A 22,427-nucleotide genomic window follows, 5' to 3' on the forward strand; every position below is an offset into this window, starting at 1 on the left:
TATACTTGTAAAAATGCTTTTGTGGCTAGTAGATGTTTTTGGCCTCCATTGACACAGTTTAGGTCAGACAGTAGGCAGGCTGCTTCGACTCTGCCTGTCAGGGCAGCTTGGGCTGATGTTTTGTTTTAGTAGAGGTTTTACGGCGCTCGCAACAGCATAAGGTCATATGAGCGCTAGAAGATAAGAGCTGTTACAAGAGAGTAACAAACATGAAAAAGATGAAGGGGAGATAAGGACGATAGATGTTTGATAGGAAAGAAGAAGCAAACCACACCAGAGCACCCACGAACCAACCACCAGCTTGGGCTGAGAAGAATTCATCCCCAACACAAAGATGGAGGCACTCAATACCCCCCACCCCCTCCACACACATACACACACACACACACGTGACACATACACACTAACGCACACACACACACACACACACACACATAGATCTAGGCCTACAGACACACATACAGACACGTACACACACACACGCCCACATACACACGCAAACACAATAATGCACATACACACGCATACACACTAATGCACATACACTCACACGCACACATACACACACGCATACACACACACTTACACACTAATGCACATACACACACACACACACACACACACACACACACATACACGCACATATGCACACATACTGCACACACACACAGACAGGTAGTGAACTCAAGTCTTCTGTTCGCAATTGCGAAACGTCTTACCACTGCACTACAAATGCCAGTCCAAAATTTACTTTTGCCAGCGATACACGCATACTAAATACTTTGAAAGTCTAGAATTAGATTAGTTAGAAGGCTTTATAAATAAAGATTAGGCCTACACGTGATTGAATGTAAATGTTTTATGCCCGAACAGACCCAATGTAGAACATTTCGGAAGTGGCAGATTCAACGCTTCTATCGAAGTCTGCACTAGCTCAGTGAGATATAGGCGCTTTGATGGCTCAGCTCCCTCTCTCTCTCTCTCTCTCTCTCTCTCTCTCTCTCTCTCTCTCTCTCTCTCTCTCTCCTGGCGTTGTGGCGTTATAAACGGTGCTCTGCTGACAACACGCAGGAACTCAACAGTCGCTCGGGGGGGGGGGGGGGGGGTCCTTGAAAAGTGCTGAAAGAGGGTTATTGAAATGTCCCAGCAGACGAGTTGATGGCTCAGTTGGTATCATGCTGGACTATGGAGCGGATGGCCCTCGTTCAAACCCCAGACTGTGCGTTTTTGAACTCGGCATTTGTGGAGTCATCTATAGAGGCTCTCAACCATTTGGTTCGGGCCCAAGTGGACAGTAAATTCTGAGGTCCCGGCTCTTAAATGGTCGCTTTTAAGCACAAGGGGGCTATCCCGAAAAATTCTGTTTTGAGAAAGTCGAAGTTAAAGTTTTTGCCCCTTGTTCGTTTTTTTTTTAAAGACAAGGAGATTTTTCTCTATAACTAAACAAAGATACACACCTATGAAACCAAACTTCTTCTATAGGTAGGGAAATACCCACTTTTGGTGCCGGTCAAGATTTCTGGAAACCCCCGAAATCTGGGTTAGCCCGCTCGTCCTTTAAAAACGACCAAATAACCTATTAGGCTATAGTGTTGAAAGGGGAGTTATTAATAAACAACACAATTACACTTTTTTCCGTGAAATACAGCTCCTACATCCCACTTGTAAATACAGTGGAGCCTCTCTATAACAACATCTTCGGGACCTGAAAAAAATATCGTTATGTTATAGAGAGGCAACCAAAAATATTACAGGGTACTAATGATATAAAAGGAAAAAATCAGGACCCGGGCACCATGTCTCTGTACATTGTACAGAGGATGTCGTTATATCGAAGGTCGTTATTATAGAGAGGTTGTATTGTAAAAACTTGCCTAAGAGGAACTGAAAAAGTGTAACAAGCAGGATTTCTTACACTTTACACAGTGCAGTAGTGCATTGTCCACACTTCATCTAACAGACATTTCTAGATCTATAGCTTCATCAAATCAAGCAACTAACAGGTATAAAACCTCTTCCTTTCCCCAGTCACCTCGCAAAGAACCACAGTCAAACTTGGGGTGGTATTGTAGAAGCAAATCTATTCCATTATCCCTTGTCTCTGCTAGTCTCTTGTGCGGCTGCTACTATTACTGCTAAAAACAGGGATGCCAAATGATTTTTGAAAAAAAAAAACTGACAATGAGAGGAGCATCACATCTCACCTAAAACTAAAACAAACCTTGTAAAGTTTTTCAATGAGCACACAAAAACATCTCTCTTACCTCTTCCCTTTCCTCTGCAAGGGTATGGGGACTTTTGTTTCACCAATTCCAGTAATATTATGTCTGTCTTGAGAAGAAGGACCTTATGTCAGTGGCCTTCTTCTTCAGGGTTGCCAATTGATTTATTTTTTTTACCCTGAAAAACCTGAGATTTGGCGTCCCTGTAAAAAGTTGTTCCCGCATCCGATCTGGACATTGGGGATGGATTGTCTTGTTAGTGAGACAACTTCCTGAGCCTTCGACATATTGTGGTCGGGTGGCCAGTTCCTTTCCACGCCGCCTTTACTTCCCCAACTCGAAGTCAGGTACCCATTACTGCTGAGTGGGCAAGGGGGCGAAAAAAATATGTGTCTGAACCGAGGCTCGAACCTGGACTTTCCACTTCGGAGACGAGCGCACCAACCGCTCTGCCACTGCACCCTCTACTACAGCTATTACTCGCATAAAACAGTGCAAAGCAACTGTCACTGTCTCCCATGCTTTTTTTTTAAATAGAGGGTTTTACGGCGCTCGCAACTGCATAAGGTCATACGAGTGCCAAGGGGTGGATGTCAACAGAGAAGTCTTTACAGGGAATCAGACTTACTCTGCTCACAATGACAATGACAATGACAATCTTTATTCATCTCGCAGGGAGAAATTTGTCTTGGTCGTTAACAATGGCAGTAGACGTTACAAAAGTTAGACTTAAAGGTGCACTCACGCAAACGCACAACAAGACAGGACATTAGGCCAAGTAAATACATGTCTCACGGGCTGGGACAACCCGCTCCGTAAAACATTCATTCATTCTCTCTCTCTCTCTCTCTCTCTCTCTCTCTCTCTCTCTCTCTCTCTCTCTGTGTTTCATTTGTAGCACTGTGTGTTCAGTAACCTACCTCACTGCAGTTGGTATGAATGAATTTCTATATCTGTCTGTTCTTGCTTTTTTGGAAATGTATCGTTTACTGCGGGTCGATAGTTGAAATTCCGATGTCAGTGGGTGGCTATGGTCACTAAGCATTATTTCCGCCTTTTTTTTAGAACGTTTGTCTTGTGCAGATATTCAAAGTTACTTAGGTCTCTACCAATTGTTCTTGATGCCTTTTTCATCAACTTATTTAGTTTTATAATGTGCTGCCTTCCCAGATTGCTGCCATAGCATGTGATTCCAAAATTTATCAAGGTTTCTATTGTCGTGGTGTAGAAAATCTGAAGGTTGGATGGATTCAGATTGAAAGACTTAAGTTTCCTCAGAAAGTACAGCCTCTGATTTACCCTTTTAACGATATCGTTTACGTGGTATTGCCATGTAAATTTGTTGTCTATTGTAAGGCCAAGATATTTGTATGAATCCGTGATTTCAATAGTTTCTTGTTCAATTACGAGTGGTGGGATTGTTGGTTTTTCTCTTCTAAAATCAAAAATCATTTCCTTTGTTTTTGAGAGGTTCACTTTTAGAAAATTTGAGTTGCACCATTAAAAAAACCTACATATTTCTTCGAAATACTCTTTTTCATCAAGGTTTATTAATCCAATAATAGCTCTCTAGCTTCAACAGCACAAGGCCTGCTTCGACTATCAAGACACCCCGGAAATAGCGAGTCACAAGAGTGTAACAAATATACAAAAGAAGTAGAGAAAAATGACAATAGTAAGGATTAGGAAAGAAAAAGCAGCAGTTCCCTATTGTAGATCAGGCAGTTATGAGCGTGACATGATGAATCAGCCCATTTACAATTCTACTGTGCATGAACGAGAAATATCCCCCCTTTGGGAATGTCCTAAAGACACTACAGTCAGTGGCACTGCCCCGTGGGGTATCCCATGCTTTGCATCATCAGAGATGGACAGAGCATAAAAGGTCTTGCTTCTGCAACCATCATTATTCACTATTGTAATACCAAATCATTACTTTGCGCATCCTGTTTGTTGCATTAAATGAAGACACATCAGCTAAAATGAATCAATTACATTTTATAAAGAAGAAAGGAAGACGACAGAAAAAAACATGAAGAAGGATGTATAAGGCCTATGACAAGACACTGGTAGAGCCCTTCATTCAATGTCCTGCAAGAAATAAGCACAGAATATTCATTTTTACAGCAGTTTTGTGAAATCGAAGAACTTTCGATGTACATATCAATCTCAATCATCTATATGTGAAGCATCGAGCTGAAATCAGGCGCTCGTCAAAATAATGAAATCAAAGAAATCGCCATTTTTTCTTCGGTTTGGCAATTTTTATCAATTTTTAAATTTTTGGCTCAACACCTTTTAAAACCATTCAAAAACACATTTCTGTGCGGATTTTATGGAAAAATGTTAATTAAAGGCCCCAAAAATGTCAATTTTCAGTTTCCAATAACTCTCAAACTTTGGCGGCCATTTTCTTGTTAATTTGACCTCTGAAACCAGGCAACCCCTACCTCCTTCAATTACAAACATCTCGACTTCTCTATTCAAGATAAATAGGTAATTTTTTCACCCAAAACAAGATAAATAAACAGGCTTAATGATGGCCCCAATAACTCCATAAGCCCAAAAATTGACGAGTGCCTGATTCCACCGCATCGTGACACATATGATATAGATTAGATCTATGTAGGCCTAAAGTATGTTGCTTACCATATTATGGAGGAAGAACAGAGTTACCCACTACACCAAAACAGTTTTTCTGAATTAATATACAAGGACATGTGGTTTCTTGAGGGAGGCATTGTGCTGCCAAGAACAAAATGCTCGAAGCTAAAGGGATTTGAAAACAACAACTGAATTAATATTTTACGGCTTCACTGTGTAGATGTAACTGGTCTCTTTTAAGCTCAAGTGGGCTATCCCGAAAAATGCTGTTTTGAGAAAATCGAAGGTAAAGTTCTTGCCGCTTGTTCAGTTTCTTTAAAAGACAAGGAGAGTTTTCTCTATCACCAAACAAATATACACACCAAGGAAACCAAATTTCTCCGATAGGTAAGGCAAAGCCCACTTTTGGTGTAGGTCAAGATTTCTGGAAACCCCCAAAATCTGGGTTAGCTCGCTTGTCCTTAAAAGCGACCAATTTTACACTGAGGTGCGTGCCAGCTCATGAGGAACAGGGACAAACTTTGTGATTTATTAGGTTGATGTTACAATTAGAACATTCTTGTTTCAGTTTTAGCAAAAGTTTTACAACACTTGCAACACAATAAGGTCATATAAGTGCCGAAGAAAAGATGTATCACAAGAGAGTAACATACACAAAAAAAGAGGAGGAGAGATAAGAACGATAGATGTTTTATAGGAAAGAAGGAGCAAACCACACCAGAGCACCTGCCAACCACCCACTTGTCTCAGTTTTCTCAGTTATCTCCGAGAAGAAAGAGACTTTTGCTTTCTCCCAAAAGCACTATGTGATCTTCATTGTGTCCATTTATTTTTATCAGCTCTTACTGAAAAAGCAAAGTTCTTTCTATTTATCCAATTCCGGTACACTATCTCAGACACCATCAATTAGTTTTTCTGATGTGCAGTAGAAGAGTAGAAGTGTATCAGAAAGACATCAAACAGAAACTGTTTTTTTAAAGAACAGACAAAATAGAAAACAAAAGCACTAGTTTCATGACATGTTAAATTTATTGATATTCACCACATAAACCTCTGGGGTGATGCCTCATTAGGCCAGAAAAATGGTCTTTTTACAAACATATAAACTGTGAATGCATTTATCAAAACGTAAAATAACAATTCAACAAACAGCAGCTTTGAGCAAGGAAGCCTCATGTTCAGCCTGACGATATAAAAGGGAACTATGTAGTAGCGGAATTCAAACAGAGCTTGGGGCACAAGGACAGCCAACAGACAAATGATCATGGTGACCCGCCACAGCAAACCTTTGTGGATTGTCAAAGAATAAAACTGATACAGGCAGAAGATGTACCCAGGGATTAAAGCATATCTTACCATGTCATGCCGTCTGTATATATAGGACCAAACATAAAACGTATAATGTCTGTTGTCGCTCAAGGTATACTTGTGCTCATAAGTGAAAGTTCTGACAAGATACACCATTACCGAAGTAAACAGCAGGAATTTTACTGGATTCTTAAGCACCACACAGAGAAAAATTTTTATTTTCATTGGTGAAATAAGATGTACAAAGGAAAATACTGCTGAGGCAGCGAGAAAATAAAAAACCTGTGGAAAATTGAGGACTGCTTGGTGATGCTTTCTGTCTCCAACAACAATTCCTTCATTTAAGTACACAAACACAGCGAAAGCTAGCAACACACATAAGTACCAAAATACTTTGCAAATAATATCCTTTATGACCGTTAAACATGTTGATGGGCTCTCAAATACAGCTTTCACTATCAGTTTGAAAGCATGTAGATCTTCTAAGCTATGGAAATTCTCCCTCACTAATTTCTTACTCTTCAAAAACTGTTCCAGTACTTCAATTTTAGCAATGGCCACGCAAAACAGTACCCATATAACATTGGTCTGCCTGAATACTATAGCAATGCAACCAATCAAGGCAGCCAGAAAGTGTTTTTGTCCCAGGCAGAGAGAGTACATGAGCAGGGTGAAGAAGGTTGATCCAGGATCGGTGTAGTAGAACCAGGTGAAAAAATACAACACAGGGAACAAGGTCAGCACGCAGGCATTCATCAAATGCTGAACCTTTTTGTGTCTGTCCTGTGGAGAGGCAACAAATAATGTGATCAAAAGAAAACAAAATAGCTCGCTTTCGCAATGTAAGCTACATAACATATATATTATACACAAATGTACAAAAATATTGCACCTGAGCACTTACGTGAAATAAGGAAAGGGTGAAACAACTATAACTTCAACACAGCTAACGGTGAAAGATTACCTTTTTTTGTAAAGAAGTAACAAGAAAACAGTGGAAACTGTTTAAACCAAAATCTACCGAACCATCAAATTTTCTTCGGCTGAGCCAGGTTTTCGGAAGAGAATTTGCTCAAACAGAAGAACAAAATCATCGCTTGTTTTTTTTTTTCCAGGTAAGGCCTTCTGCTTGTGTGTTTGTTTTAGTAAGGTTTTACCGTAATCACAACAGCATAAGGACATATGAGCGCTGAGGGGTAGATGTCAACAGAGAAGCGCAAACAGGGAATCAGGCTTACTCTGCTCACCTCTCTAGCCTCAACAGCACAATGTCTGCTTTGACTATCAAGGCACCCCTGAAATAGCAGTTCACAAGAGAGTGACAAACATACAAAAGAAGTAGAGGAAAAATGACAATAATTAGGATGAGGAAAGAAAAAGCATCAGTTCCCCCTATGTTGTTCCGGCACAGTATGAGCATGACATTGATAAATCAGCCCATTTACAATTCTACTGTGCATAAAAACATGTTAATATCCCCCCTTTGGGAAGAATGACCTAAAGACACTTCAGTAAGCAGCACTACCCAGGGGGGGGGGGAGGGGGGAGGCCTTCTACTGTTTTCAGGTTACCCATGTTCAATTCAAGTGGACTCCATCATATGTGTCACGACATGGTGGAACCAGGTGCTCGTCAATTTTAGGGCATGTGGAGTTATTGGTATGGCCTTAAAGCTTGTTCATTTGTCTTGCTTTTAATGAAAGAAATACTAATTTATCTTGAATACAAGTCAAGATATTTGTCATTGAAGGAGGTGGGTTGCCTGGTTTCAGGGGCAAAATTAGAGATTAAATGGCTGCCAAAGTTTGGTTATTTACATAGCCTGAGAGTCCATGGAAACAGGCAATTTACATTTTTTGTGCCTTTAATCAACATGTTTCAGTAAAATCCACACAGACATGGGTTCATAAATTATTGACACAAAAGCTGTTGAGCCAAAAAGAAAATTTTTGATAAAAATGGCCAAACCAGTTTCTTTACTTTCATTATTTTGACAAGCCCCTGACTTCACCACAGTGCCTCACATATGTGTTTTTGCTTTTAAAAAATAGTTTTTTTTCATCCCACAAAAATGTTGTAGAGATACAAATGAGGGTTTAGAGAGAACGGAAGAGAAGGAAAAAAGAAATAGTTTTAGGACAGGTTGTGAGGTTTCTCTCCTTTCAGTATTAGTAGAGGTTTTACGGCGCTCGCAACTGCATAAGGTCAAATGAGCGTCAGAAGATTAGAGGTGTTACAAGACAATAACGAAAATAAAAATGAAGAAGGGGAGATAAGGACGATAGATGTTTGATAGGAAAGAAGGAGCAAACCACACCAGAGCACCCGCCAACAGCCCACTTTCTCCCCTCACCAATACATTTACTCATGTCACAAAGTAAAGAGCCTCCACTAGATACATTTTAACAATAAAAAGTCAAGAGGCACCATTTCAAGATGGGAACAATGCATGCTTTTTTTATAGCTTTCACCACAAACCATAAAGATAAAGCAGAAAAAGACTTCTTCTTCTTTAACAAATCTAGCATCGTCATTGTTAAAAGAAAAAACAGCCATCAAGGGACACACAAGGCCACTAGCAAACACACACATGTACAATAGTGTAACACTTATAAGCAAAAATAAAGAAAAATAAAAATCTCTGATTTCCAAAAAACTACATACAGTCAAAACTCTGGAACACCGTTAATTATGTTAAAAACTGTTTAGATGCTCTGATCCTAAAAAACTGCTCATGAAAATATAAACATGAAAGTTATTAACAAAATGAAAACGACAACTGTTTCAAGACAAAGTAAAAATACAGTAAGACTTATGAAGTTGCTTTACTTAATAAAATGTGAAACGCTTGTTAATGCAAAAGGATTTCAAATCCCCCCTTTTTCCTCATCATTCTATTATGCATTGCAACTTCCCTAGGCATATAACCAAAAAATCCAGGCACATCTGGTTTAACGCGGAGGTGTTTTTGGCCACTTCGTCATTCCTCAAAGCTTACTCTCCCCTTTCCTGTTCTTTTTCCTCTTATGGTAGCCTACTGTTGTCAGTGCTCATCACACAACATGCATTAAAGGGTAAGATCTCTCATAGAGTCTTTTTTCTCATTTCCCATGCGCAGCAGGTGGTGAAAAAGTTGCTATGTTTTGCGAGACAGGGAAACCAGACGCAAAGAAGCTGCCAACCATCTCAACATCCCATTAAAAAAATTTTCAGATCTTTATAATGGACTGCTATGATTATCAATTTCCTGTTTTGTTATTTGTTCTTATTCTTAAACTGAGTAGATCTAGTAGCAAGGGAAACTATCAATAGCTACAACTTTCCCCCTTGAATCTCATTGTGTATTGTCAAGACATCCATCTAAGGTTGAACATGAGGTTTCCCTTGCTTTCATTTTCCAAAGGTTACAGCTCTGTATTAGCTATTCATATATATCTGCACTAGCCAATAAACAGTAAAAAAAAAAGGAGTCACCTGCGTTTCTTTTTCTTAATGCACTGCTTTACAAAGAATCTGCTTAACAAGAGAAGAAATTCTCTGGTCTCTGAAAGTTTGTGTGATCAGGGTTTAACTGTAGGCCTATATTACCTTTCTATCCTGAAGTCTTCTTGAAAGTTGGTAGAGCAACAGAAAATTTCCCAGGTTAAAAAGTATGTTGCAGGCCCTGAGATTCTGAGTTGAGCACACTGACAGCAAATCCACTTGCTTCACCCATGCCAAAGGACTCAGGATCACAACGGAGGAAAGGTACAGTCCAGGTAATGTAGTGATCATTGGGTCCCACTGAAAATATTGAAAGGATATATTATATAATATAAATCATGCAGTTTCAATCCTTTCATAACTAGAGTCAGTATCTGGAGCATGTTTCAAAACTCTAGAAAAGCAGTTATTTATGTGTTAGTGACAGGGGTAAGTTCACTTACACTGCCAATGTCAGAGAAATGTGTTTGGTAATCAAGAGAGCTTAGACCGAAATACTCGATAACAATTTGGCCACATATTCACATCTGTTGTGAAAAATTCCATAACTTTCGTTCGCGAAAACTGGCATGAAGTTAAGGTCAAGTGGCCTGGAAATTTACCGGGCTTGAATCCTATCGAGATCTTAGAGTAAAATTGAAAACAGAGACTGAGGAACATGGACATTTAAAACAAACAGACTTATGAAAGGTGATGAAACCTTATGGCATAATGACCCCTTGATCAAGCAATCGTGTCAGAAACAGACATTAGAATATGTCTATTATGCCAGTGAAAACCTGGGGTCCAACTCTAGTTTTCACTTTCATCTGACCACCTAACTAAAAAAAATTCTAGCTCATTTATCATAATTTATCTTTGCCCACAAAACTTTGCTTGGAACTCCTGCAGACAAGCGACCAAACAAAATTTTTTAAAAATCTTGATCAAAGTTTGTACTCTGTTGGGCCCTAATACCCAAAACTGCTCTTGTTTCCAAAGACTTTGGGTTGGCCCTTCATATAGTCTACGTTCAAGATCACACAAAAAATGACTTAGCCAATAAATTGCTAATTTTGAGACAGTCGCGAGTCTCGAAGGTGCTTACAAAGTCTCTTGACTCCCGTTTCATAATTAAAGTGGGGAGTTGAAACTTTCCGAAATCACAAAAGAGTTTCCCTACCGGGTCTGTATATATACTTTGGGACTTGTTCCCGGTTACCGGGTCTGTATACACGGTAATACACTCCCATTTTTGCCTGCCCTCCTGAACGCCTAATTCAAGCCCTGAAAAAAGGCCACCTCTATTCTCACCCGGAGTGAGAATAGTGCAGGTGAGTCTTGTGGTTATTCTCACCCGATGCGCGTTCACCAAATTTTGCGTTCACCCTAAACCACAGAATTCTACACTGTGATAACAGAAAAATTGTAGAATTCTGTGCCGTGTACAAACGTTCCATTACAACTGTAGCCTACTAAAAGCGTACAATTTTGTCTGTGGGCAGTGGAGAGAGAGAGAGAAAGAAAGAGAGGAGTAGCGCGAGAATTTCCGGGCAAAAAAAAATGGCGACCCGCGTAGTTCGGCTTGATTCGAAAAGTTAAATAGTCGTAGCATCTTTGTAGACAACCAAATTAATTTACGTTTGTGTTTTAACATCATTTTTTAACTTTGTTTTGGTCAATTTGATCGTCCACACCGATAGACAGTATTCAGAAAGAGACAGAGAGAGAGAGAAGAGGGGAGGAGTTGATCTTGCGAGAACTTCCGGGCGGGTGAGAATAGCCACTTTCCTGAAAAAATGGTAGATCTAGAATCTAGTCTAGATTCTTGATCTAAAATCTAGATCTAGATTTTAGATCTAGATATCTAGATCTATACTGTGTTGTACTGTTAGGCCTACTTTTCAAATGACAACTTGAGTACTTGTTGAGTTTGAGTCTCGACTTACATGAGTAAAGTTGTGGTGACAATAGTGACGTCCCTGGGGGACGTGAAACACTTCGTCCATATACGGATCATTTTGGATTGACTGAAAGATACTGAATAAAATCGTCGATGTCGCCAAAATAATGCTTGTAACCAGAAACACAGCAAACATCTTGCACGGTCTCTTGTCTGTCTTGCCCAGCAGTCGAAACGAAAGCTGAGGCAATGTTGACAAGTTTCGTTTGTGTGTAGTGTGTAGAACACAAATTAACGTATCAACGTACGGTAACTATCGTAAACAATCGCAATCTCGTTTCATCTATCAATACCGCGAGAGACCGTGATAATTTAGAAGGTCACGTGACTTAATCCATCAATGTAGGTAATATGGCGGTTATTCATCAACCAGGTATGAACGGAGACATACCAAATTTCTCGATTGGTTCCAGAGGAGACGATGCCTACGTCTCTGGGAATCTCCAAGAGGAGGTAAAAGGATTGACCTTTAAGTAGCGAGTGCATAATACCCTCAATTTTTCTGTACCAGGGGGTGACATCATAGTAAGATGGACAGCAGACGTCGCAAACCGAGCATCGACACCAACGACATTGTTGTTGAATCATCCCATTGTTTATGTTTATAGACGAGAATGACATCTTTCTTCTTGACAACGCTGTCTTGTGAGAACTTAAACATGTACTCTGTGAAATGCCTGCTTGATTCAATCACATAAGACCCCTGAAAGGGTTGTATGGCAAAGTTTTGGGCACCATTCATCATCATAATGACTTGTACTACAGAGTGTAACAAGACCTCTTACTTTGTCATCATCTGTAATCTGTGTGTGTAAAACATCTTTATATTAATTATCAATTTAATCTTTGTCAGGAGTCTCTTTAACCAGTGACTCAGTCTGACTTAAAGTAGCAGTGTCCCTAATCTCTGTTTCATTTTATGTGTAGATCTATATAACTTAATAGATTAGATTGTTCTTGTTCTTGAACCTTTGAATACATTTTTGAAACTATGACTATGATGAATAGACATGACAGACACATGAATGATTCTGATTAGATTAGAAGGATAGAGTAGAGTGGGGTAGATTCTAGAGTTCTATTTTCTTGTATTAAAATAGCTCTTTCAGGGTTAGAATATGGGCACCGTTTGTCACTGGTGAAATAAATTAATCTTTCTGGGAGTAACTGAAAACCTTGGCAGTTCCAATGTTACTCTTCTTTTTTGCTCCTACTCCTGGTCATCGAGTGTGAATTCACTTGTGACCTGTCGCAAGTTTATTCTTGATTCTTGAATCAGTGTGTTATTGTAGCGTTGATTATTGCCAGTAGGCTATCTGAGCCTTTGCGTCAAGATAGGGATGTTTTCTTGAGGTTAAATTTAACTAGATCTAGCCAACTTCTCATTTAAAACCCGGTTTTATCTTAACCTAAAACATAATTAAATGCGTCATGTATGACAACGCTCAGGTACATTCCCTTTTCTGATGACTAAGACGTAATTAGTCTTCAGCAATTACCGAAAACAGGTCTCTTTTACCAGGATTTCTTTCATTAGATGTTTTGAAATAAATTCACTTAAAACAATTTAATTACCAGTTTAGTGATGTATGGCACTTTCGTAGGAGGGACCCGGCATAGTGGGTTTACTTTCCTCTGAGATAATGAGTCAAAAAGTAATAAAATAGCCTCCGATTCCATTGCTGCTGTTGCAAGTCCACCTGACTGCTTTTCAATTTAAATGAGATGTCAAACGTTATAAATTTAAATTTCTGAGGCAGTTTTACTCACTTCTTTAAAAAGTCCCATGCATTTTTGTTATGATTTCTTTTTTATTTTGTTTTCTAAGTTTATCCAGCTTCTAAGTATTGGGGACATACACGAAATTTTAACTTTTTGAAAGGAAAATTGGAATGGCAAAACAGTTTAAAGCATTTCTCAGATGTGTAAAATGCCATGTTATCTGAAGATGATGTTCTTATTCCCTGAAGTCAGAGAACTCTTTTACTTTTTGGTGAATTTCTTTCTGGTTCTCATTTTATTCTGCCATGAATTATTGCAATTATAAACTTTTAAAGTAAAACTTTCTTTTTAAACCTTCCAAGTGTCTGTAATAATAGCTGGTAATGTCAGGAGTTTGGTATGATTTCACCATATTTTCACACTGGAAAATGCTTGAGAACAAGCAAATAAAGACAATAAACACCTATACGTTTTCAGAAAGTAGAGAATTGTGTGAAAAAATTTAAGTAGAGCTCATGTGTGAGGAACTTAAAATGATCGGTGATGATGAACCAAAATGGCGACTTAAATTACGGCTGATTATGTGAGCAGTGAATCCACAGAACAAAAGTTACATCCCTTTAATGGCCGTCACCACTGAACTGAACTAAAGAAGGCAAAATACTCAATGGGAAATGTTTTGATTAATCTGATAAAAGACAGGAATAACACTGGTTTAAAATCTGCTCTGAGAAAATGAGCAAAGGTAAATTCAATGTTAAATTGTTCCTCGTACTGGTCTGCATCGGTTACTTCAAATGTTGGGCCTGGTCTAGAAATTTGTAGAACATTTTTTTTTTGGAGTAGATCTACATAAAATATTAAAAGCCATCGTGCTTCTGTTATAGGGGAAATCAGACTTTAATAAATTCGTTTCATACTTAAAGCTCTTGTGACTTCTTTTGAAAATTCAGGGTGGTTGCTTCTTACCAGTCTAGGACTTAAAAATCTGGTATGGGCTGAGATCAGAAAAAAACCAAATGAATATGTAAATGAACATTGACTGACAGGGAATGTCTCAGAGATAATTTCTTCGCATTGTTTTTTTTAAGAATGTTCAAAATGGCGTGGGAGACTTTTATGTAAAAATTATTTATTTTTGGAGAGTATGTGCAAATAAAAAGATTTTCATTAGTTTCAATTTGAAAGTTTGCTGTTTGTGGACTTTTTTCAAATGTGATATTTTAAGCACACTGGGAGTTGTTTGTTTGTTTTTTAGGTTTGTATGAGGCTTTTGCCTAAAGGTGAGGGTGTTTGCAAATCAACCATTACACATGGAAAACTGGTTTACTACAAAAAAAACCCCTACTTAATTTGATGCATATGGCAGGGAAATAAACTGGTCAAGCTGCACGAAATCAAATGAGAAGATATTTGCATCTTAATCTTCAATTCTTGCTCTTCTTTCTGCCTTTATTTGTCCCCTTCAAACTAGGGTGATTAGTGGTTTCAAAATGGAGTGAGGAATTTTAATCTTTGCTTGTACTGAAGGGCAAACAAAGACAAGTTTAAATAGTTTGGTTGATATGGGTTGTTGTTTTGTTTATGTTTTTAAAATGCATTAGAAATCCCCCCTCTATTGCCTCAGGTTAATGTCCCAACTTTACCTGTGTTTTTGTGGTTTGTTGTGTAATCACATTTTCACTCTACTTTCCGTCGTATGAGTGGTTAGATATCATGTTTTTTGGTTCAGTTTGTTTAATTTTAACCTCCACTTCATTTTTTCTAGCTTCTTGTATCATAGTGATTTCCAGAGATTTACATTTATTGTTCAATGATAATTAAATTTTACAGTATTTTCCTGTGTAAGATTAGTTTTTGGCTCTGGGTTGGGGTGAAAGCATTCCACCTTGACAGTAACCTTTTCTATGTTGTATTGGATTGCATTTTATAAATGTTTGTTCATGTTCATAAACTCTAACTCAGGTGTTCTTTTGTTTCACATTTAAGATTGAAAATATTCAACGTATCATCACTGCATTGCGAAAGAAGCTTGAGGCTATCAATGAGGAATTCGGTGGACATCAGCATCCACCAGCTCTTTATGTACAGGTAAGATGACATGTATTGTTTTTTTCTATATTTCTACTCTACTGGGATGTACTGGACTATGTTTAGGTCTTTGTCCAAACAAAGCACGAAAGTTTCCAAATGAGCACTAAAAGCTTGATGGTTTGGGTAATCCTTTTTTTTCTTTTCATTCAGATCCTAGTATTTTTAATCGGAGGACCCTAGTTTTGATCTTCAAGAATTCCTAAAATGATCAATTGTGTGTAATGCTGTCCTGTTATTTTCACAGAGTTCAGTTCTGTTGGAGCTGTATCTTCCTGTTCTGGTTTCAAAATTAACGCTTTCTTCAATGTCAAACTTGGGATTACTCGAAATGTCCTCATTGTCATCATTCTGTTCATTGGTGGAACTCACCATGATGTTTGGCTTTAGTGTAGATCTGATGTTGCTGAATTGTCAATTCAAAAAGATTCAGAGTTGCGGTGGAGACTTTTGTTCAGAAAAATGTTGTGGCTGTAATTTATGTTTAAAACAGTCTGAATATCGATACAAATAGCTGGTTTAGGTAATAGTGAAGCATTTGAGATACTGCTAAGACAATGTGATGAAAATATTTTATTTACAGGTGAAGTACAGTTTTGAGTGATATGCTGGTGATAAAATGGTTTACTAAAATATTCTAATGGACAATTCGGCCCATCAACCCCATTTGGTTCCTGTATTGGGTTAAATTGGGGTTTTAGGTACATGAGTGAAAGAAATCCTGTTCCATTATTTTAAAAAGATTGTTCAGAGCCTCCCACGAGAACAGTTATTTTTCCAACAAAACACCTTGAAAGTAAGAGCACCAAAATCTCACAAATAAGCTGTCAAAAGTTTCAAAGGTATTGAAAAGATAGATTTTTAAAAATTGTAAATTTGGTAACCCCACACCTTAAAAATTGAAATTTTCAAAAAAAATGTAAAAGAACATGTGAAGAGCTTGCGAGGATTTTCTTTGTGTAAACACATGCTGAATGTGTCGTGAAGATACAATTTTGCGTCAGCATTCAGGAAATTGAATACCCTTAGCCTGTTCAGACTTCCCTTCTTTAACTCATTTTGCAGGTTTAGGACTTTGTTCAATGTGTTCAGGGCATATTTTCCTGTCTTTCTGATGAAAAGTTGAAAAGTGAACATTTTAGCCCGAACTTGACCTCTTTAGTGTAAATCGAAGCCATGTATGTCTCTTTTTTAACATATTATCAAATGGAATTAATACAAAATAGTCAACTGTACATTAAGTCTGAGGTTATCATTCAGCATTGAACAAAATGTCATAAGAGCATTGAGGAGCGAGAGTTGCTTTTTTATTTATTTTTTCATTTTTTATAATTAATGAAATAAAATGAAAATAATAATGAGGGCTTTCTCAATCTCAATATGCTGATCAATTTACAGTGGAGCAAATGGTTTTGATAAGAATTTTGTTGTCCTCTCTCTCTATCTCTTTAGGAATATGAGGAACTTGCCAACAAAATTCACTACTACCAGCTGCGAGAACAGAGACTTCAAGAACAGATGAGTGTGGGAGGTGGGTCGCCCCCACCGTCCCCGCCCCACAGCAAGTCACAGCCCGAGGAGCCTCTGTTGTCTCCGGGACCTCCGTTAACCCCGAGCAATAGCAACAGTAATCCGCGGATGCCTCCAGTGGGGCAGCGAAGTCCTCAGTTGGGTCCCAGATCAACCAATGCACACATCAAGGCTCACCTTCCCAACAGTATGGTTACCACGGTGAGACATTGCTTTTCTGAATTGATTCAGAAGAAAATGAGGATACCCATTTGTCACTGGGATGGTGAAAATCAGATATGTTCAGTCTTTCTTGAGGAAGCACCTTGACATTTTTGCCTTGTCTGAATTGAATCTCATTCAAGGATGTCAATTAAGCAAAGACCATGTTCAATCTAGCCTTAAGTTTTGTTTTTTCTGTTATAATACCTTTTCCGATAAGGGAAGAGAAAATCCTCAATCTACCTCTCTGAAAAAAAGTTTGATTTTGTACCTGGGTAAGTTGTTGTGGAAAAGGGACAAGATTTTTTTTTGGTATTCATTGCACTGGTTAGAAGACTTCAAGGCTTGGATGAAGTAAAGTGTGTGAATGGTAGGGTGAAAATGCCACTGTTTGCTTGGTTTAGAATGTTGTGGTGTTGTAGCCTGAATCTTGGATCTTGATTAAATTTACCACTGGCCTTATTCTGGTACGAACAAAAGAAAGTATTTCCTTCAAAAAAACACCTCAAGGTATCAAATTCTCGTTGCGCTATCTTAATTTGGGAATTTGCACCTCACCTGCAGTCTGCAGAAAATGTCAATAGCATACCTATGTCCGTTCACTCTTCCAGGTTCTTGCAATTCCGGGTACCACCCTCAAAGATGGTCTCACTAAAGCCATGAAGAGGAGACAGTTAGATGCGTCAAAGTGCCAGGTGTTCCGACACAAAACAAGGTTGGTAGCGTTTTCTGGAACTAGTCTCTGTTCTGTCTGTGTATATCGTCGCCCGAGTACAGCAACCCCGTATCCCACAATAACAAATTTTGCAGGAGATGGAAAAAGCTTTGTTGATTCATCTGACAATGTTTGTTAAAAATTAATTAAAGTCTGAATGTTGCACTGGCAATGTTTATTGAGCTGCATGAATAAAAACTTGACTCAAAACCCGAAACGTTACATTTAGTAGAGAAAAATCTCATAAAATGTGTTTTTTCACATAGTGTGGGTAACAAGGTTATTATACTCAGGTGACGATATTTTTTCATATTTTTGTTTTACTTGTGTCCTTTTGCTTCATTGTGGATGTTTCCTATTTGAATTGATTGGTTTATATTTCCCTAGTGAAGCTCCTTCTGCCACTTTTTGCATTGGTCTTGGTCTTTATGGAATCTGCCCCGTGCCACTGACTGAAGTGTCTTTGTGCCATTCCCAAAAGGGGGACATAAGCATGTTCTTATGCACAGTAAAATTGTAAATGGGCTGATTCAACAATGTCATGCTCATAACTGTGCCTGAACTGCAACAGGGAACTGCTGCTTTTTCTTTCCTAATCCTTACTATCATTATTTTCCTCTATTTCTTTTGTATGTTTGTCACTCTCTTGTGAACTGCTATTTCCGGGGTGCCTTGATAGTCGAAGCAGACTTTGTGCTGTCGAAGCTAGAGAGGTGAGCAGAGTAAGCCTGATTCCCTGTACAGACTTCTATGTTGACATCCACCCCTTGGCGTTCACTCATATGACCTTATGCAGTTGCGAGCGCCGTAAAATCTCTACTAAAACAAACAACACAAACAGGTCTTTATGGTGTATTGATCTCTTTCTCTCACAGAATCCAGTTGACATGGAACACGGACATGATGGAACTGGCTGGCCAAGAGGTGTCTGTTGAGTTGATAGAGCCTGATGAAGAAAATGGGTCCACGAGATCCGTACCCCGAGCTGTTGTGCTCGCCCACAATTATGTAAGTGTTGCTGTCTAGAGCCGTATTACTCTCAGGAATGTTGCACTCTTATACGTCGGTGGTTGGCGGTTGCTCTGGTGTGGTTTGCTTCTTCTTTCCTATCAAACGTCTCTTGTCCTGGTCTCTCCTCCTTTTTTGTGTTTGTTACTCTCTTGAAGCACCTAATCTTCGGCACTTAAATGACCTTATTGTGTTGAAAGTGCTGAAAAATGTTCACTATACAAAGCACTCTTATACCTCTTCTGCATTTGTACATTCATGGGGGAGGGGGGGGGGGGAACATTTTTTAGATTGTTGTTGAAATATGCCTTGATCAGAAGTATTGTTTTGAGAAAATGTTAAAAATCAATTGTTGTTGTTAGCGATCCTGTAGCATCTGAGCGCTAACTCTTCTGCATGATGCCATTCGGTTAAAAATCAATTCAAAAAATACTTCCCAGAGACAAGCTTGATTTTTTTTTTTTCAGTTTGAAATTTTGATATGAATTGAAATAAGCTTTTAATTGTACTATAAAGTTGCCAATACTGTCAAGAATTTATTTTCCCATGATGCTTTTCATAACGTTCTGTATGGCTGTTATGACTTTTGTCATAGTTACCATATTTGGTTTACTCAGGGGAGTGTTTAGGTTTGAAACTGACAAGTTGACAGAACGTCTTCTTCTTGTATTTATAATCTCTTTGAAGGGTCTTAAAAAATGTAGAGGATGAAAAAGTAGCCTTCCCTGGTTTAGGTCTATGTTTGATAGACAAGTTCAATGAAAACAGCATGTCTGTATATATGTTTAGTTTAACGAGTGGATGACTTGATACTTTGTCTTAAATCTGAATGCTTCAAATTATTTATATTTTATTTTTCTATTTTTTGGGGTGTTCTTTGATGTTTTTCCATTGCTCTTTTTTTTTTCTTCTCAACAGGGCAGAAAGACATATTTCTCCTTAACCTTCTGTGATATTTGCCGCAATCTCCTGTTCCAAAGTATTCGTTGCCAAACCTGTGGTCTCAAATTTCACCAACGCTGTGAGGATAAGGTCCCTCGTAACTGTCAGGGAGACCTGGAGGTTTATCTACGCGCTCAGAGAGACAACTCTCGGGAAATCCTTCGCCAGTGAGTGAAGAAATAAACTTTTGTTACTTTTTGGTCTTGTTAATGTACTTTTTTTTCTTTTTTTTTTTTCCCAACTGAGGTCCAAAGGAATTGGCGTCTGTAGAGTTCTTTAGGCAACTTTAAAAGTTTACAATTAAAACTTTGTATACTTCCCTGTAGATACCGTTACAGAAATTTGATACCCATTTTAGTACTTTGTGAGTCAGTGGTGGAGAGACATAGGTTTAAAACATTGGTAACAATGTGATATGAAAGTTTATGTTTTAAAAAACAGGGCTAACAGGCTTGGATGTCATTTCGGTCTAAGTGTTGTTGGTGTGAAATGATAATATTTAGTGCTCTGTGTTTAAAAATAAATATGAATAGTTTGACGAGTCTTGAAGTACAATCATAATATGTGGGTTTGCTTTTTGGTGTCCCGTTTGTTAGTCTGCATTTAAAAAAAAAAAATTTTTTAACTTAATTTTTTTTATAGTACATGGATAGTTGGGTGAAAACTCGTTTTCTTCTTCTCAGGATACTGTCAGACCACCACCAGTCTGGTAGTAAACAGCAAAGTCAAGGTTACTCTAAAGGAGGACACCAAAGTCGCGCAGTAGCACCTCAGCTGGGCCAGCGGGAGAGGTCCACGTCTGCCCCCAATGTCTGTGCCAATATGATCGATAACAGTGATATGAATTCACAGGTAGGTTTCAGTGAGTTAGTTGCTTGCTTTGAACACTTTACCATCATATTTGGGGGAAAATCCAAAGAAACTGGGTGGTAAACGTCGCCAATGGGCCAGATGAGGCCGCAAAGTGTTAAGCACAAGGGGGCTATCCCTAAAAATGCTGTTTTGAGAAAATCGAACAAGTTTTTGCCCCGTGTTCAGTTTTTTTAAAAGACAAGAAGATTCTTCTCTATGACAAAACAAATACACACACCAATGAAACCAAACTTCTCTTATTGGTAGGGCAATGCCCACTTTTGGTGTAGGTCAAGATTTCTGGAAACCCCTGAAATCTGGGTTAGCCCACTTGTCCTAACAGCGATCAATTGTGATTGATGTGGATCGGATGTGATCCCGAAATTTGAAACCTCTTCGATTTCAAGTATGAAAATTGAAAGTAACTGAGAAAATTAGTTTTTACACGTAAGCACACAGAAATGCATTTACATCATTTTATGGGTGAGCACGTACAAATAAGTAGTGTGCAATATACACAATGAGATCCCTAGGTTTAAAGAAATACTTGAACAGATTCATAGTTTTAATGTAATATTATGCTTAAAATGAAGCAACGGAGTTGGAAGTATTTTCTTCAAATGTATCCTTAAATATGTTTTAAATTAAGATACTGATCACTTGATCTCAGTGAATTAGAAGGAACATAAAATGTTTTGGTTTCTGTATCCATTTCCATTGACCAAGAGGGACTTGGATTAAATGTTAAATGTTTTTTTCTTTTTCCCTTACATTTGTCTTTGGGCTTTGTAATAGTCTGGAATTCTCTTTTCTCTATTTCAGGAGTGTCTTCGACGATTTAGAGAGCTTCAAAATGTCCACGCAAGGTCGCAGTCAAGTAAGTTCTCTCGTGCTCTTGTCTCAGTGTTCTTTTTACATGAGTGCACTGGTGCCACTGTATTTTAGAGTTGGCTGTTGATATTTCATATTGAGACTCATCGGTGATGTGGTAGGAATTGCCAACTTTGATAAATTGGCCTCTTGGTCCAGTTTTAGAAAAGACACAGAGTTTTTAAATTTGAAACAGTTTTGAGGCAGCTTTTTCTATGTTTGTCACTGTTTTATTTCCCCCCTTGATTAAAATATGAATTTAACAGGCAAATTGAAATAAGTGAATTCGGTGTTCGTTGTTGTTTGGAACACTTTCTTTACATAAGAAGTGCACTGTTAATTATATAGGTGCTTCATTTGATAAGTTGCTTAGACACATGCTCACAAATGACAAATGTTGACGGCCCCATCGAGTCTTGTGTTGCGGAGACAAGGCGGAGCAGATTCCTTTCTTTTTACTTCCCATCCTTCCTCTAGTGATGTTCATTTGTTAAACTTTCAGATGTTGTTCCGGGTTATCGATATAGTTTCTATAAGGACAAGCGACACGCTAGTGATAGCAGTGCTTCCTTTTCCAAAAACCTCCCCTTGTGTCAGAGCAGAGGTACTACCGGTATCAGCGAATGTGCTTGGAATGACAAACGGCACTCTCGTATGCATGGACTGGTGCTTGTGGTTTCCTCTCGAATAAACCCATAGCTGTGCCGCAGCGTATATAATGCAAGACTTTTTGATGCTGCACTACTGTGTAACCTTGTTCTATGACTATAACTGTTGAGGTTGAACATGATGCATGATTCTGAGTCCAGTAAATGCAATTTCTGTGCAGCAGGCTTGTTAGGCCTAATAAAGTAAAGGTACAATGTGGAATAAAAGGATTGACTATTCAGGAACTTAATGCCTCATTCAAAATAGAATTGTTTATTTGTATTGGGGG

General features: G+C 38.4%; 2 protein-coding genes across 3 annotated transcripts in view; one reads left to right on the forward strand and one right to left on the reverse strand.

Annotated features, from left to right (window-relative positions):
- Positions 1–5,833: 5,833 nt before the first annotated feature.
- On the reverse strand, positions 5,834–11,783 carry LOC101847256 (putative Dol-P-Glc:Glc(2)Man(9)GlcNAc(2)-PP-Dol alpha-1,2-glucosyltransferase). Its single transcript, XM_005096927.3, has 3 exons — positions 11,546–11,783; positions 9,723–9,917; positions 5,834–6,917 (listed from the first exon to the last, which is right to left on the reverse strand). The coding sequence occupies exons 1-3, from the start codon at positions 11,693–11,695 to the stop codon at positions 5,865–5,867; spliced, it is 1,398 nt and encodes a 465-aa protein (XP_005096984.1). The 5' UTR covers positions 11,696–11,783; the 3' UTR covers positions 5,834–5,864.
- A 76-nt stretch (positions 11,784–11,859) lies between these two features.
- The window catches only part of LOC101847650 (serine/threonine-protein kinase A-Raf), a 24,222-nt gene continuing 13,654 nt past the window's right edge, over positions 11,860–22,427 (forward strand). The window contains exons 1-9 of one of the 2 annotated variants that reach the window (XM_005096929.3): positions 11,860–12,012; positions 15,271–15,372; positions 16,825–17,103; positions 17,715–17,818; positions 18,694–18,826; positions 19,745–19,935; positions 20,452–20,620; positions 21,443–21,497; positions 21,993–22,094. In XM_005096929.3, coding sequence (XP_005096986.2) covers positions 11,911–12,012; positions 15,271–15,372; positions 16,825–17,103; positions 17,715–17,818; positions 18,694–18,826; positions 19,745–19,935; positions 20,452–20,620; positions 21,443–21,497; positions 21,993–22,094 — 1,237 coding nt within the window. In that variant the 5' untranslated portion in view covers positions 11,860–11,910. The remainder of the gene's footprint in view (positions 12,013–15,270; positions 15,373–16,824; positions 17,104–17,714; positions 17,819–18,693; positions 18,827–19,744; positions 19,936–20,451; positions 20,621–21,442; positions 21,498–21,992; positions 22,095–22,427) is intronic. The other variant, XM_005096930.3, reaches the window with a different exon arrangement.

Source organism: Aplysia californica, unplaced genomic scaffold (assembly GCF_000002075.1).
Source record: "Aplysia californica isolate F4 #8 unplaced genomic scaffold, AplCal3.0 scaffold00142, whole genome shotgun sequence".
NCBI lineage: Eukaryota > Metazoa > Mollusca > Gastropoda > Aplysiida > Aplysiidae > Aplysia > Aplysia californica.